At 45.3% G+C, this 18,133-nt stretch overlaps 2 protein-coding genes across 5 annotated transcripts in view; one reads left to right on the forward strand and one right to left on the reverse strand.

Moving 5' to 3' along the window:
• Positions 1-62: 62 nt before the first annotated feature.
• Positions 63-2,978, reverse strand: LOC117222922 (uncharacterized). The gene is made up of 10 exons (XM_033474968.2): positions 2,811-2,978; positions 2,236-2,382; positions 1,949-2,170; positions 1,795-1,870; positions 1,460-1,638; positions 1,135-1,390; positions 801-1,031; positions 652-732; positions 474-574; positions 63-404 (listed from the first exon to the last, which is right to left on the reverse strand). The coding sequence occupies exons 2-10, from the start codon at positions 2,335-2,337 to the stop codon at positions 300-302; spliced, it is 1,353 nt and encodes a 450-aa protein (XP_033330859.2). The 5' UTR covers positions 2,338-2,382; positions 2,811-2,978; the 3' UTR covers positions 63-299.
• A 42-nt stretch (positions 2,979-3,020) lies between these two features.
• Positions 3,021-18,133, forward strand: part of fw (CUB and Sushi multiple domains furrowed) — a 45,584-nt gene continuing 30,471 nt past the window's right edge. The window contains exons 1-3 of one of the 4 annotated variants that reach the window (XM_076522543.1): positions 3,021-3,143; positions 4,512-4,768; positions 5,233-5,371. Coding sequence is in view for 1 of the 4 variants with exons in the window: in XM_033474743.2 (XP_033330634.2) it covers positions 9,039-9,093 (55 nt within the window). In the remaining 3 variants the exon portion in view is untranslated. Of the gene's footprint in view, positions 3,144-4,511; positions 4,769-5,232; positions 5,372-7,691; positions 9,094-18,133 lie in introns of those variants that run through there. The other 3 variants (XM_076522544.1, XM_033474749.2, XM_033474743.2) reach the window with 3 other exon arrangements.

An 18,133-nucleotide genomic window follows, 5' to 3' on the forward strand; every position in this document is an offset into this window, starting at 1 on the left:
AATTTTCCATCCCCCGAATGATTATGTACCGATGCTGCGCGCGATACACAAACACACAATCGTTCAACTCTACAGTGTTATATTGACCATCAAACGGCCGCGTTTCACGCGTTCCTTCAACGATCGTATACATTAATCAATAGTGAACGCACTATTCGCGTCAGTTACCGTCTCTCTCGCGCTTATAAAACAAGCCGATACCGAACGATTTTGATCGTTCCGATCGTTGGGAGATTGGCTACAGCCATCCGGAAGAAAGCACGTAGAACCGGTCGCCTCTGGGGAGAGGTACCAAATATTTATACAGGCGGATGATCGTCCTGTGTCTCGTTGCTCTCCGGCAATTTAATGAAAGGCAAGTCGCTGCCGCTCCACATCGAATACAACTGAGATCTCGCGCATTCCTGAAATCGATAGAGTTTCTCAATACACAGACAATTGTAAACACTCGAAATGAAATCCGTGTTAATTACCCCACCACCGGCGCTCTCGGAACCTGAACGACTATGGGCTGATATGCAAGAGTCTGTCGAAGAGCTGCTTTTACGAGACGGTAACATATTATCTACGGTACCTAGCGAGGAAATGAAAAGTCACGAATGATCCCTTTTATTTGACGGTTTGTTCGTTGTCCGCAATGCGTACGCTTACCGAGTTCCGCCTCTCTATGATCGCTATGCGAATGAATGCTATCTTTGCTGTCTGCGTGACTACCGCTGGCTACGCTATGCTCTGTAACAGAATTCCAAGCAAATAATATTAGCTGGTCGAGCGAGCATCGGATGCGAATCGAATCGTACCTGAATCTCTATGCTCTCCGCTGTGTACACTTTGTTCGCTTTCGCGACGTCCCGATTGATCAGAGTGCTCGCTCGAGTGGGAATCGTGCGGCCAACACCTCAACGGGCCTACTTTGCGTGATCCGGGCCAAATCATCGTGTCGTAACTTGATTCAAAGTTGCACGTCGTCAAAGTTACGCCCGGAATATGATGATTGGTGTAAGCTGATAGCTGATTTAATGGTCTAACTCCTATTGGAGACATTAGGAGAACTTGTGCGTAAGTAGCATTTATTCTTAAAATAAACATAGTTGATAAGTGACTCCTATTCTTTCGTTTCGCGTATACACATACCTGGTTTGCAAGATAACAATTGAATTGCCTCCTGCAGGCCATCCTGACTAGCCATGGTGGAAGTTTTCCAGATCGTATCCGGTGTAGCCGATCGACTTCTGTCTTGATGAGGAACCCTTAGCCTTGATCTGGCGTCCTGTCTTGGCCAGTCTGTGATATTTCGACAATCCCATGGCATGGACCACCTTCTCATCGTGTTCTCCGACGCTTCTCCCGACATTTCCGCGGCTGCTGTTTCCGACCATCTCCTCTGAACCTTTGCGAACAATTAAGGGATTAATCTACTCTCAATCTCAGAATTGTTCGTTCGGATAATAGAATTTACCTGCAGAGGAAATAAAGGATATGGTAATGGTGACCTATGACAGTTCTGCACCGACTGTTGCGTCGATGACGAAGACACTAGTGGCGGTGAACTATATAATCTTTCAAAGCACTGTTGTAAAGATGCAATGTCGCATTCGGCAGTACCACTTTGTGAACACGAGCATTCGGCCATTCCACCTGACAAGTAATTCTCTTTTAATAACTGGTAGACTGCAGATTGTACGGAAGCGTGTCGAAAATGAATGGATGAAATTTGAGATGATGGAAAGATGAAGGAAACTTAAACATGCAGATGATTTTCATTTTGCTTAATCAACGACGATTGGCTCTCACCTAGACACTCACAGCAAGCAACACAGAATTGGTATTGCAAATTTATGAAAGTTAATAAATTATCTCTAAGTATGTCCTGAAAACAGTAGTATTCAACATGATAAGGTGTAACAATTTGTTTACGATTCAAGCCGAATGAAAAACAATTACATACATGTTTGTCCCCCTCGTTGTCTCGAGTTTCATGATCTCTCAAAGCAGAGATAATGTGATTCTTTACTGTATTACTGGCCACGTATGTTGCTTTTGTAAGCTCTTCCCAACCAGCGAGGCATTGTCCAGTTAATCGACATTGCGCAGCTGTATCGTGAGCAGACAAAAGAGTTTGTAGCGACTGAGCCAACTTTGCACCGGCTGTGCATAGGCCATTGAGCGTCTACATCAAACAACATGATTGGTTTTCATATTTACTAGCTAAATATTCGTAAAAAAACCACGTACCTGTAAGTACACTAGCCAATTACCAAGACACTCGTTCACCTCTAATTGAAGTTTAGATACTTGATTGTCATTGGACTTTGGTTCTGTTCCACCTTCTGCCATATTTACATAATTTAAAACCTTGGATTTTGCGCCGAGTTTAGTCACCTAATTACATAAGTAAGTATTTAGATTTTTGTCTCCACGGTGAAGGCATCAGGGTCTTTCTAAAGATTCTGAAAATTTCTTGAAATACTTTCGAATATTCCATTCGAAACTGCACAATTCGATTGTCCCAAAAATATTGATAAAATGTTATATTCGCAATTATTTTACGATACAGTGACGAAAATCCAGTATACAACAAATTTATCTGGGATGAGACCTCGGTGTGCCATTGCGAGGTTAAGACGATTTGGTAAATAGAAGGACGTGGGAAAGTAAAGGAAGACAAACGCGTAAGCTTCGATCACCGATAAACAATACGGCAATACACACGATAAGCTGTGTTGTGTATCTATCGTTACGGTAGATGATCAATGAAGGTTTCGGAGAACAAATTTTGTAACAGAAACTATCGCGAATCGATGACTTACATGTTTTCTTGATATTCGGCGTGTGTCCTCGGTAATAAATTAAGGTAAAAAAGAAGAATCACAGATTTCGCTTTGGCGACGAAGCACAGCTACCGGCACCATCGTAACCCGGCTTGTGCATAACTCTTCGCTCGAATCCAACGGTGCCGAAAGCGAAACGAATCCGGGGTACGCGGCGGCAACGCTCGTCTGCGGGTTTACCTTTGAACAGGACATTTAATACAAAGTTTCTTGACCAGATGCCGCCATTTGTACCCGCCATTTATCTGTGCACACATAGCAACACTACATTATAGAGATATGTACGTATGCACATACATCGATATAACACATGTACGTATTATCTACGTTTTGTTGAAAATTTTTAGAACTCCGGGAGCTCCATCGTCGTTTTTACATCGCGTAAAACATTATTGATAGTTCACGAGTTTAGACCTAGAATTGAATATTGTTTTCACATCGAATACCGTTGAAATTTTTGAAATTAATGCTGGAAGATCGTTCTTTACGATAGACCTATTTATGATTGTAGTACAATTCTAAATCATATCGAAAAATCATTCTCTATCGTATCAATATTTTATGAAAGGTGATCTATGTACATTTACATGTAAAACGTAAATTAAAAGTATGTATTTCTATATTGTATAATATTTGATAAATGGAAGTAATTTGAGAGTCAAACAAATATATTCAGGGCACTGAAATATTCAGAGGCATTTTCTACACCCATATTACGCTATGAAACCATATTTATTGTAGCAAATGTAAAGAAACTCGCATATGTTTTACAAAAATATGTGTCACAAGAAAAATTGACACGAAATCAGTTGTTGGTTGCGAGACAGTGGCGCCTCTCGCGGTGCAATCAAGAATCGTTCAGGTGTTCGAACAGCGCCAATTAGCATAATGGCAAAACGCACAAACTTTTTGCACAAACGAGTGACAGAAGCGCCAAAGCTAACAGACAAAATTACCGACAGTTGATTTTGGCTAACGTGAACAGTTCGAACATTTTGCCACTAGGCTTTGAATCTTCCATGACTCCGATATACAGTCTCAAAATAACAATAAATGCAATATATACATAAGATAGAATTTCAAAATATTTATGCATTTTAGTTGTCTATACGAAGGATAAATACGCATTATAAAGCAAAAAGTATATCGAGCTAGTCAATGAACAAGTGCAAACGCAGATAAATTGTGTTTTTCATCATTATAATATTATGATTCATATTGTACTCCTACTATGTACTTTCATACATAAGAAAACCGATGTTCCACAATGACGAAGCACAACAGAGGTATCTCTGCCTTTTTAACTTTTCAACGAAATCTGCTTCTTCGTGCTTCGTCCGCATAACATTTGCATTCTCGCGAACGAAAAGTTCGACATTTCTAACCAATTCTAAAGCGCGTTCCATCGTACGAGAACGTACTTCGGTATTCTTGTGAAACATGAAAAATTAGCGAATCATGCTCTATCTTTTTGTAGGAGAGTGTACATGTATTTCTGCTTTTTTAACTTTTCAACGAAATCTGTTTCATTATGGTTCGTCTGCATAACATTTGCATTCTCGCGAACGAAAAGTTCGACATTTCTAACCAACTCTAAAGCGCGTTCCATCGTACGAGAACGTACTTCGGTATTCTTGTGAAACATGAGAAATTAGCAAATCATGCTCTATCTTTTTGTAGGAGAGTGTACACAACCGCGTGAACTCTTAACTCGATCGGGCATCTATTCGGCGGCAATCGGCCGAATTCTGGCCGTGCTTCGTTTCTTTGAGAAATCGAAACGAAGACACGAGGCTCGCCGAGGTGAAAGGGGCCCCAAGTCCCAAGCTCGAGCGCTCGCGAGCGCGTACCAGTGACGTATACCGTTGATAAAAAAAGAAAAGGACGGAGCGTACGACAGAGCGAAAGGCTGGAGGCCGAAGCTGCGAGTGGGACAGGTGAGAGAAGTTGAAACGAGAGATCAGAGAGAGAGAGAGAGAGAGAGAGAGAGAGAGAGAGAGAGAGAGAGAGAGAGCGAGATAGATATATATATATATATAGAGAGAGAGAGAGCGAGATATATATATATATATATATATATATATATAGATAGAGAGGGAGCGAGATAGATAGATATATATATATAGAGAGAGAGAGAGAGAGCGAGATAGATATATATAGATAGAGAGGGAGCGAGATAGATAGATAGATAGAGAGAGAGAGAGAGAGAGCGAGAGAGAGATAGAAAGAAAGAGAGAGAGAGAGAGAGAGAAGTTGAGAGAGCAGAAACGCGATCGCGCGCGAGGGACATCGTGACTCAGGTGGGGGGAGCCGATGTGGTAAGAGGTACGGCGGAGAGGGGATTAACGGTAAAGTCGGTGTAACCTTATAGCAGTGTTTTTCAACCTTTTTTTCGTTTCAGGCACCACCCTAACGTTTCGATATCCTATTGTAGTCCGTGCCGTCTCTACGTAAACGGTGGTGCTCCTTAAACGTCGTCCACCATCGTTGGCCACCTGGGAACAATGAAAACGCGCACGCCGTTCTGCACGCCCGAAACCGTGCGTTGCCTTTGATTTACAGACTTTTTCCGTTCCGGCAATTATCTGCTCGCCTTCGCGGAAAGACAAATTATGTTCACCGCTCGGAGCGTATTTCTTGGCGGAGGCTGCTCATTGTCCACGCCGTTCGCGCCGCATTATTCGAACGACACGGTTCCCGAACGAGCTCATTGTCACGCAATAAAATCATCCGCTAACGACTATATATATATACTAATTTTCCTCGTCTTCTTATCTATTCCGAGTCATCTGGCATTGGGTACGCGGCTCGCTATGGAAACGGAAAGTAGCCGGCTAAATTGGAACAATTGTTTTGCCAGCGCGGCTGGAAAGAATGCAATATCCGGCATTCATTATAATTTCATTAAAATCTCCGCACTCTATTTACTTTCTACGCGGGCAAGAAACGACAGTGTCTCGCGGAGAGAAAGGAAAGGGGAACGGGAGAAAAGCGGCACATCTAGATTCGGTTTAACCAGCAAATTATAATCCATGAATCCGTTGAACTAGGCAGAAAACAGGCCGCTGTTCAGCCGACGACGACGTTTCTAACGAGCAGACCGCGTACACGCTTGCGCGCCCGTATCAATCGAGAATGTGAGAAACCCGATGAAATATGCAGTGTACAATTAGATTTAATAATGCTTTCGCTTTATACCGTGGCATAGTGATCAGAAGAGAAAATGAACTCGCCTCGCCAATGAGCAAGAAAATCCGCTTTTAGCGTAACCGCGCTCCGGTTTTTAAAGTTGCGAGGCGGGAGAGAGGAACAGAGGAAGAGAGAGAGAGAGAGAGAGAGAGAGAGTTTCTCGAGCAGGTGTCCGAGGCACCATCGAGAATGGGAATCACTGATTCGCGGCGGTATCTCAACGTCGGGAACCATTTCGTCGTCACTGACCACGGCCGGCAGCGCGGCTTTTTTCCCTGGAAACGGGTTGCCAGGACGTAGGCAGCAGGCAGCTGACGCAGGACTTCACCATTTTCGCGTGTCCCTCGCTCCATACCCGACACCGTGGCGTCACCAGTCGAATAAACGAGCCGGAAAGAGGGGCGCACTTGTCGAAAACAACATTGCCGAGACGAACGCGACAACAGATGCGAATGCAGTAATGTCTCCCTTACTGACGCTCGGGTTCTCCACTAAAATGGATAATTTGGGAGGAGGAGATACGATTATTCGAGTTTCGTTGCTCATTTTTATAGTTGTTGGCAGAATAATCGTATCTCCTCTTCCCAAATTGTACATTTTTATACTTAAAAATTACTGTACAGTAATGTCTCCCTTACTGACGCTAGGATTGTTCACTAAAATGGACAATTTGGGAAGAGGAGATAGGATTATTCGATCCTTGTGATTCATTTTTATAGTTACGATTTGTCAAGAATTATAAAAACGAGCCGCAAGGCTTGAATAATCGTATCTCCTCTTCCCAAATTGTCCACTTTTCTGAGCAATCTGAGCGCGAATTAGAGAAACATTACTGTATTTTTTTTTATAGTTAGCGATCGGTTTATAGTTAGCGATAGTTAGCTGTTGAGCTATAAAAACGAGACGCAAGTGCCGGACAATCGTACCTCCTCTTCCCAAATTGTCCATTTCCGTGGACAATCTGTGCGTCAATTAGAGAGACATTACTGTACTTCTCTTTCCTTTTCCGAGCACGCGTCCGCATTTTCGCTCGCGACGGTCGCATTTTCAAACATCGAACGATGGCTCCGTCGTAAATTTTATATATATATATATTTCCAAGAAGAAACAAGTAATCGAACCCTCGAGAGCGGGTCAGCGAGATCGTTTCAGCTTTATTCAAATTTATGCGAATCTCGTTGCAACCGAGCCGAAGAGTCGTTCCCCTCTCGAGCCGGGATTGTTAAACTATTTACCATCGACGTCGTCGCGCGAAAATGTTAGCACTTTCGAAACCCAAGCCAGCACTTCGTGGCGTCACGTTTTACAATCCGCTAATGTTTCTATCGGCCGCTACTGGTTTACGGAAGAAATACGGTATCGGCCATTAAGTGGGTAATCGTCGGCGCGCACACGCGCGAGTATTTGCGTTACCGCGGTACATACTCCGATTCTGTATAATTTTCCGCGCCTCTGTAAATCGTTACGCTCGCTCGCCAAGCGGGAGAAGGCAATTAACTTTTTCTAAATCAATCGATCCATCCGCGCGCTGTAATCACGCTGCTCCAGTAAAAGTTCCTGCTCGACCGTATGTTAATCTTGTCTCACCTTGAAAGCGTTACGTTATAGAATACGTTAAACGCCGACTGCGTTAAAAACGCGCGTTCACGCAGTCTTTTCGATCCGGATCCGCGACGCGACAGGGAACGAAATCGGTGGATGTTCCGTGTTCACGATTGCTTCATCGTGGGAAGCGGTTGCAGCCCGTCGAAACTCGAGTAAAACGAAATCGCAGTGTCGCGGTGGATGGTAATGCCTGCTTGGATCGACACGCGTTCGTTTCTTGCGTCGGTCGGACAACCGTTTTTCGACCAGAATCGTTTCTCGCTCGGTTCGCGATCGCGGAGAAATGCGAGTTTAAAAGGCGCCGTGAAAGATCGGGCATTTCGCGCTGAAGAGGCTGGCCGGCTCGGCTCGGCGAGAAAGAAGTTTCTCGTTAAAAAGAGGAGGAGAAGGAGAACAAAAAAGTGAGACAAAGCCGGTGGTGGCGGCGTGTCCGGTGGTGCAAGACACCTCCTATTCTCGCAGCCGGTCATAAGGCGAAAAGTCGAGAGGAACGTGTAGCCGAGCGTAGGTTCCCCCGTAGCGGGGCCCGGCTGGATGCACGGGCATACGGCTGTGCACAGCAAGGTACACAGCAGCGTACTTTCATAATGTCGAAGGAGTACAGGAGACCCGAGGCCCCGTGGCACTCGACGGACGGCTAGTGAAGGGAACGGATCGTCATAGTCGGTCGACGCTCGAGGCTCGACCAAACGGCCAGCGAAAATGCCGTCCGCATAACGCCGCGTCGCGCTTAACGGTCTCCGGTAACAGGTGAATCGACGACGATTTCCGGGAATCGGTGGTGAGTTTTCAGCGGAGTTTACTCGATCGGAGAACCGGACGAACACGTTTAGCCGGAGAGAGAGAAAGAAACACCCAGAGACACATCGCGCGCGCGCGCGAGACGTCATGAAGAATCTGGAGGAGCGTTATCGCGTCGAGGCGCGAACCGCCGATCGGTCCCATCGCGCCGATTGACCGAACGATGTGGAAGGACGATCGTCGGACCTCTTGATCCCGGTGACCAGAGAGACTAGAAGTTAGCGCGCGGTGATCATCGGTGCGAAGCGCAAAGAACGCTTTTCCCTTGGATTCCCGTTCACGGACTCGTCGAAGGCTCGTCTCGTCGGCTAGCTTGCCCCGGCCGCGAAGCATTCCAGTGTAAACACCGCGAATCGTCGTCGACGCATTAACGGACAAGCACGTTGCGCGCTCGAAACGAGTTTTCTCGATCGGTGCCGCGGGCGCGACCGACACGAACAAAGAAACTTCTCGTGAAAGTTGCCGCGAGGTGCGCGGGATAAAGAGTGTTCTCCCCGGTAGCGCGGGCATCGCGCGTCGTGCCTACATCGCGGATGATCGCGACCACGGCCAGTGAGTGCTCAATGTGATCCCGCCTATCGTCAGAGGCCAGCAAACGACATCATATCGAGGATGACGCGAGAGATTCTCCTGTCCCTTCTGGGGATCCTCGTCGTGGGCGCGGAAGGCACGTATTCGTCCGAGTCACATTTCTCCGGAGCCGACAGGCCCCGGTCGGGCCCCGCTCCCCCCTCCTCCGATCATTTACTCGGGCACGTACACTTTGCTTCGGTCGCGACGACTCGTTCCGTCTCGTTTCATATGACACGAGGTATTCGGAAGAAAGCTGCCGTAAATATGCCAGATCCGAAGATTATCGTTCGATGTACGCGGCCACGCTCGAGCAGCCTATACTTTGGCGCCGAGTGAAACGGGATCTTCTCTTTTCTTGCGGCAAAAGGAAAACAGAGTCGGCAACGAGGAAGAGATACGCGACTCTCTCTCTACGCGCGTTTTCTCGCGCGGTATTCCCTGCGATCTACTCGAACGGAAATCGGATGTATCGAGCGTCCGCGCGCGCGAGTCGATATCTCCGGGTCCGTTGAACCGCGCATGGTCGAATATCGGCGCCGGGAACGAATCGCAGGAATTTCGTATCCGACGATTCGTTCGTTCGTAGTTTTCCATCTGTCTCTGCGCGCTCCGTTTGTCCACGGACACGCCGAGGAAAGGAATACGAGCGGACAAAACAGGTACCGCCCACTCGGTTCTCTCGTCCACGCGGATTTTCTGGTGTCTCGAGGTCACCCGGTGTATCCGCCTCGAATAAAAGCCGCGCAGGTCCCCGTCGCTTTGCCTGTCGCGGCTGGCCTAAACCTTGCGAATTCCATCCGATTTTTTCATCTCTTTCTGCGAAGGGAAAAACAACCGGGCTATTTTCGTCCGAGGACATCGGATAGGAGATGATGTCGCGGAGAAGAAGGCGACACACGGTATCGAAGCTCTTCGGCCCCGAAACAGAAGCGGCGCGATTCGGCCAAATCGGCGCGGCGAGGCGAGGCCGAGCGCGCGGAGCCGCGCGTTCGTCGAGCGTGAAAGCGGAAATAGGGTGTTTTCGTGTACGTTGCCGTTTGCTGGCAGCCTGGCGAATATGTACTGTGCGCCGCCGGTTAGGGCTGGGCCCCGATCGATCCGATTTCGTGTTTTCCCCCCGGACCGAGAATTGGTCGACTTAGTTTCAGCGGGACTGGTCGGCCGAGTCCGAAGCTGGTTTCGCCTTTTGTAACTCTTATTCTACTAGGTGACCTACATGAAACACCTTGATAGTCCGAACACCGTTTCTACGTCGCGCCTATTTAACGGCCACGCGCGGTATATTACATTCGCGGCGCCGGATTAGCTCGCCGCGAACACGTGGACGGACACCGATCGTTTCGCCGGGGGTGCGCGATTTATCTTGTCGCCGGTCGGCTGTTTCGCGTGTCGAACTGCCTGTTTCACGGCACTTTCGATTCGTCGTCATCGACACAAATTTAGCGAACGTACCCACCCAGTCCGTTTACGTCAGGGGTGTCAAACTCAAAAGCTAACTTGGGCCACATAAACAATGCTTAACTTTAGGTGGGCCGGAAAAAAAGATCAATGTTCATAGAAATAAATATTTTTATTTTGACTAGTACATTGTAATAAACATATATAAAGTTAAATTATCGTTTGCGTCCTGATACTTGGCATCTCTCTCTTCTCCGATACTATCTTTCCTATTTCGGGAGAAATTTGATTGGCCGAGACTACTTTCAAAATTTCTAATTCACGTTTCTATTTTATTTCTACTTTGCGTCGGATATGTTGACTGGGCCGCAAAAATGTTCATCTCGGGCCGCATGCGGCCCGCGGGCCGGGAGTTTGACATCCCTGGATTACGTCATCCGGCCGCGCTAATGCCGCCGCCGGCGCGAACTTTCATCCGCGCCGGACAAAAACGCGTAGGAAGGACGTATCTTTGGCGTTAGAGCGATTTACCAGGAAATTACAGCTTCGAGGACGATAATTGATGCCCGGTGTTGCTTCGAGTATGCGTTTATTTATTACTTGGTAATGAAGGGGGTGGTCGGTACGAAGGACAGGCAGCCGTTAACTATTAATTAACTCGAGACGTTCATTTTTCTAAGGCACAAGTTTTGTCGTGTCTCGAGAATCGAGATTCGTTTCAATTACAGTAATGTCTCCCTCTAATTGACGCTCGGATTGTCCACAAAAATGGACAATTTCGGGAGAGGAGATACGATTGTTCGAGCTTTGCGGCTCGTTTTTATAGTTACGGATCGTCGATAATTGTAAGAAGGAGGCGCAAGATTCGAATAATCGCGTTACCCTTTCACAAATTGTCCATTTTTGTGTACAAGCTAAGCGTCAATTAGGGAGAATTTACTGTACCAGTTTATGTTCTTTCGAGAATCGTCAACAAATCGTCTGGAACATTCGTTGAACGCTATATCGCCTCAAAACGAGAGAATCGTGTCACATTATACAGTAAATTCTCCCCAATTGACGTTCAGATTATACAGTAATGTCTCTCTAATTGACGCTCAGATTGTCCACAAAAATGGATAATTTTAGAAGAGAATATGCGATTATTCGCGATTCATTTTCACATAGTCACGAATTGTCAACAACTATAAAAACGAGCCACGAGGCTCGAACGATCGTATCTCCTCTTCTCAAATTGTCCATTTTTCTGCACAATCTGAGCGTCAGTTAGGGAGATATTATTATACTGCGATAATAACAGCTTGAATAGGATTTTTAGAAATATTAACACATTAACCCGAGAAAGATAACCTACGTCGCAGAGGCGCCTGCGAAGACTGTTGATTTTTGTTAATTTTTCCTAGAGGTCTAGTGATTTAAGTTTAAAATTACTTAAAATATAAAAAAATATAATATAAATGCATTTTATTTTTACAATAATGCCAAACCTTTAAAATGACTAGATCAACTTAAATAAATATCCATTGTTAAGTATAAAATTGACGCCTTAGAAAAGCATGCGCCTCTGAAGCGTATGGTTATCTTTTACGTACGTTGTCATATGGTTATCTTTCTAGGGTTAAAGGCGGGGGATCTTGACGAAAGTATGCTAGGTAACGCGGCGACCGCCCCGCCTCGTTTTTTGTCCTAGAGCGGGCGATATTTTGTGTAATCATAAAAAAATTTAGACTTAAAAAAGTTTATTTAAACTCTTAAAACTAAAGGAACTAAACACTAATTACAAAAAATGTTTTAAAGTACATATTTATGAGAAGTCGAGATAAATCGTAGTACAGCTGTTGTAAACAGTTCGATCTTTTTCTCTGCCCGAGGATAGTTCGAGCGCCATGTGCGCAGTCTTTTTGGCTTCTCCAGGCATCTCTAACCTTTTTGTATGTTTTCCAAGTGGATTCTTCTTCCCGTACATGAATGATAATAATAATAATAATAATAATAATAATAATAATAATAATAATTTTACTCGTCGTACGAGAAACTGTTGAAGCAAGAGGTAATTTCTTGAGTCTTGGAAAGCCTCCACATCCTGAAGTGCAGGGTTTCCATATACCTGAGGAGAGTACACAGGTATAAAAACATGCGTTGTCGCCCAGGCCTCTCAGGTTCTTCATCTTCGTCGTTGGCTGTACAATTTTAGCTAAATTGTGATTTACATTTTCACCCGAGTCCCATTTCAAATAACCCTCTCAACAGAAACGATCTGTAGAGCTCGCCAGCGGGAACAGTCTTTGCACGACAGTGCGCAAAGTTACTTCGATCAGCAATCGATCGTCGAGCCTGATAACTTCGAGCGAGAACTCTGAACCAGAAATCATTGGATGCAAAACGAGATAAATAGAGGAATACTGCTATAGATATCTTATTTACGAAAGACCACTCCGTACGTTCATCGCCTCGACGCCGAGCATCGGCGTCCCGCGCCGTTCTCCGGCCTCTGGATGTAGCCGTGTGGCGAAAGGGTTAAACGTTGATTCTCCGTCGTAGAACGTGCCGACGCGAGAGCCGCGGCAACGGCCGTTTCTTCGAGCCGTCGTTTTCCACGGTAAAACACGGTAAATAGAATGGTCAGCGATCGTCGATACCTGTGCGTTTATGTGGGAGAGTTCGGTTCGCACGGCTCTGATCCGATTCCAGTGCCGTTGCAAAAGTGTCGGTCGAGATGGATAGGGGTTGATAGGTCGATTAATAGATTACGGATAGAGTCGGTGGCCGGTGCTAACTCGTTCAAGTGGGCAAGCAAAGCGTCCTCGAGATTCTAGGCGAACGCGTTTCTGTCCTTCTCTTTCCTACTCGCCGGAGGAAAGAGGAAGCGTGTCGAACGCTGCAAGCCGAGCTAGGCACGTTTCCACCGAGCTGAGACGGTCGTAACATTTAACCGGGCCGGGTCTGCCCCGACCGGCTAGACTCATTGTCAGAAGCACGCGAAACTCGCGATAATCTATGCCTGTGCCGCGGTAAACGCAGCACGCGTGGGTGGGGCATCGGGCCACCACGCCCGACGCAGGTGAAATTTCGAGCCGGCGCTCGTTACTTCCATCCGATCCCGGCCCGATATGCGATCAGCATGCACGATCCATGCGCGAGTATTTTGGCGATGCCGCGCGTTACACAATCCCGTGTCCCCGGAGTTTCGCGTGTCACGTGTGCTTAGGTTACATCCAGATCGAATGTTCCGGCTTGAATGACAACGAACCGAATTCTCCGGGCTTTCGCCCATAGATCGATCGGAGGCCCATGAGCGAGAACCCATCCTGGACGAGCAGGGACAGCCAATGAATGGTTCGCTCTTGTTTTCGCGATCGAACAGACTCGAACAGACGTCGCCGACTCGACTGTTCCGGTCGCAAGGTGGGCTCGATTAACCCTTAGCGTTCCGCGCGTTTCTCGAGTACAGTAATAATGTATCTCTAATTGACGCTCGGATTGTCCACAAAAATGGACAATTTGGGAAGAGGAGCCTTGCGAATTCGAGCCATACGACTTGTTTTTATAGTTATCGATCGTCAACGATTTTAAAAACATGGTGCAAAGCCGGAATAATCGTATCTCCTGTTCCCAAATTGTCCATTTTTCTGCACAATCTGAGCGTCAGTAAGGGAGACATTAGCTGGCGCTCAGATTGTCCACTAAAATGGATAATTTGGGAAGAGGAGATACGGTTATTCGAGCCTTGCGGCTCGTTTTTACAATTGTGGACAATTTATAACTATAAAAATAAACCGCAATGCTCGAATAATCGTATCCCCTCTTCCCAAATTGTCCATTTTTCTGCACAATCTGAGCGTCAGTAAGGGAGACATTGTACCGCCTAACTTTTTGCGCTCGTTACGCGATACCAATCGATTGCAAAGAGAGCGAACAAGTGGAAAAATCGACTCGTCATCCAGGAAGCGAATTCTAAAAATCCGTAGTCCGATCATATTATGTTCGTTCACTTTTTACGACGAAACATCGAAGAATCGTCGCGGTGATCGCTACTAATTGAGCGTGAAATTATGTTGAAGCAAATCGCGCGAATACTTGTTGTTCTGATGCTCAGATTGTACACTAAAATGGATAATTTGGGAAGAGGAGATACGATTATTCCAGCCCTGCTGCTCGTTTTTATAGCTGTTCACAATTCGTGACTATAAAAATGAACCACAAGAATTGAATAATCGTAGCCCCTCTTCCCAAAATCTCCCTAATTGACGCTCAGATTGCGCATAAAAATGGATAATTTGGGAATTTACGATTATTCGAGCCTTGCGTCTCATTTTTAGAGTTGTTGACAATCGGTAATTATAAAAATGAGTCGCAAAGCTCGAATAATCGTATCCCTTCTTCCCAAATTCTCCCTAATTGACGCTCAGATTCTGCATAAAAATGGACAATTTGGGAAGGGGAGATACGATTATTCGAACCCTGCAGCTCGTTTTTATAGGCTGTTCACAATTCGTAACTATATAAATGAATCACAAGGATCGAATAATCGTATCTCCTCTTCCCAAATTGTCCATTTTTGTGGACAATCCGAGCGTCAATTAGAGAGACATTACTGTACTGCCTATCAGCAACTCGGGCACATTTTTGGAGCGGAGCGCCTGAGATAAAGGAAGTCTTATTTTGAGCGGAAAAGATTACACGTCCTTGCGAATGCATTTGATATTTGATTTATTTTATAAATATACATTTTCCTATTGTAAATAAAAGATAAATTTTAAATTCTGTAATTCACCACGATGCGATATCTTTGGTAACAATCTCCCATGTGCATTCTGGGTTTACTTGGACAAGTGTCACAGTATTCGCTTTGCCAAATAGAGTTACTAGATATTTCTTTCAAGTTTAGAACATTTTCCGCGTAATCGTTGGTTTCCTTTATAATTTCATTGACCAATTCGTCCGTGAGAAATCATTTAAAATATTGTATCGGCTGTTCAATGTTCGTAGAAACTTGTGGTCCAATGACCTATGGCAATACGCTAAAAGGTATTCCATCTGGAATATGTAATTCTTCCGTAACATTGCGCTATTTGTCTAAGTCTTGTAACGAATCTTCGCTTTCACTTTCAATAATTCTCATTCATCGTCTCTTTGGTAGTATAATTTCGCTACTACTACTCGAAGCGTCAGAATCATAACCAACATTGTCTTCCACAATGTCTTTTAACTCTTCAAAATCGAATACGTCTTCGGTATCGCTCGGCTCTAAATTCGCATCATAATATTTATTTTTCTCCGTGTTGCTAACCATAGAAAAGGTCAACAAATGGTTTAATCGTAATGGTACAGACTTAGCACGTTTCAACTACGGATAACAATTGCTAACGCCGACGATAACGTATGCTAAGAACATTTGGCTCCGCAGCGGAGCCTTCGGAGTTACGGAACAAGTGACAAATGTCTCCGTAGCGGAGCCTTCGGAGTTACGGAACAAGTGACAAATGTCTCCGTAGCGGAGCCTTCGGAGCGCTAAGGGTTAATAAGATTCGCATGTACCGTGATCGTTAGGTGCTCCGCATTGTCCGATAGCGTACGGTTTCCCCGAGCTTGTACCAGCCTGTATCCGTCGGCGGACGCGGGACAATCGCACGAAAGTACACCTTTCGCGGCACGATTTTCATTTCCTGACGCGTTGCAAGGTGTCGCAAGTCATCGCCGATCGCGACGACACGGCGGCACACGCACCACGTGCTTTCCTAGCTACGTCGCGCAACACAATGGATTAGGAAACCCCGCGAAAGGAGGCTCCTCCGTTTTGCCACGGCGCCGATACGACCGATACAGCCGCGAACGGGAAACCGGGAAACGGTCGATTTGAAATTGGTGGGCTAACGATAAGTGGCACGAATTCCGTAGCGGAACGCCGCTCCGCGCCGCACCGGCTTCGGTTGGTCACCGGTTTGGGACACCGCTTCGGGGAACCGATCACCGTTAACCGGTTCTTCCCTCGTGGCCTACTGTCCGTCGGCAGTAAAATTCGCTCTCGGTGCGCCGCATTTACGTAAACGCGACGGCAAACGACACGTAATATCCGTCGTTACGATCGCGCACATCCTTTATCCCGCCTCTCTTTACGATCGCGCCGGAAATCGTGGCGCGGCAGCACCGCGGGAAAGAAAAAAACAAGAACGCGCTATCGATTCCCTCGCATCTCGGAACAGCTCGTATCGAGCCGGTCGATCGTGTTCCAGTAAATTGCCAATGAGCCGCCGAAAGCGAGATCCCGAAGGACCCTCGGAACGGAAGAAAGAACGGAACGGAGTCGATTCAGTCTTTCTCGATAGCCTCGGTTGTATCCTTGACGATCGATCCGATCTCCTCCCCTTTTTTCTTTTTTTTTGCGAGATAGATCGCAGCCGGGCACGCCCACTTTCCAACGTACCGACAATCGCCTCTGTACGCGCGATACTAACGAGCCGTGGAGCACGGGAGTCTACACCGCCGCACGGTGGTATAAAAGCTCGAAATCATGGTCAAAGTGAGAAATTTAGAATTTTGGAATTTTCATATTCAGATTCGCAATCGGCGACCACGAAAACCCTTGCATACAAATTTTCTTCTATTTTCTTCTATTTCTTATTTCGACCATAGTGACGGCATTTATTTGAAAATTTGTATGCGAGGGTTTTCGTGGTCGCCGATTGCGAATCTGAATTTCAGAATTCCAAAATTCCAAATTTCTTACTTAAAACCCTTACATACAAATTTTCTTCTATTTTCTTCTGTTTCTTATTTCGACCATAGTGACGGATTTATTTGAAAATTTGTATGCAAGGGTTTTCGTGGTCGCCGATTGCGAATCTGAATATAAAAATTCCAAGAACAAAATGGCGGATCAAATATGGTGGACGGGTTGTTGAAAAAATGATTTGATTTTAAGGAAAATTGGTGCACATATATCTTCAGGAATCCTGATTACGAATCTGAATTTCAAAATTCCAAAAACAAAATGGCGGATCAAATATGGCGGACGGGTTGTTGAAAAAATGATTTGATTTTAAGGAAAATTGGTGCACATATATCTTCAGGAATCCTGATTACGAATCTGAATTTCAAAATTCCAAAAACAAAATGGCGGATCAAATATGGCGGACGAGTTGTTGAAAAAATAATAAGCAGCGGAGCTGTATTTTATTGGCCTACAATAACTGAAAGGTTGAAGATGAAATTTTGTTAGGTATTAAGAGTGTATATTTTGAATTTTTCATAATCAATCTCGTGGCCGCTTGAAATCACTTGTAACACAACATAGAATTTTGTTGGAAGAAGGACGACCGTGTGAAGCAAGGCGACATTCCAACGTCTACGACATGCTGTTATAAACACTTACATGTATAAAAACGCGCGGACCTCCGAATAAAGCAGTCATTGACCAATTTCCAACTTCCAAATTTTCCAGATTCCAACCAAGCCACACCTCGTTCGTCTCATTAAAAACCTTCATTATTCGCTCCGTGTTCTAAGCGTTACTTCTGGTATTTTCTACGGAAATACTTAATTACTTTCGTTCAGACATGATCTTTTGTGAACCTTAACCCCTTAATGCACAGTTTTTTTGAAAAAGGCCGGCCAAAAAAAATCAATTTTTTTTAATGTAAAAAAACAATTTAGAACGTTGTCTTGGCAAGAAAATTACATAAATACAAAAACAATCAAAATTTTTATTGCAATTTTGGATTTTGATAACATTGCAG

Source organism: Megalopta genalis, chromosome 1 (assembly GCF_051020955.1).
Source record: "Megalopta genalis isolate 19385.01 chromosome 1, iyMegGena1_principal, whole genome shotgun sequence".
NCBI classification, from domain to species: Eukaryota; Metazoa; Arthropoda; class Insecta; order Hymenoptera; family Halictidae; genus Megalopta; species Megalopta genalis.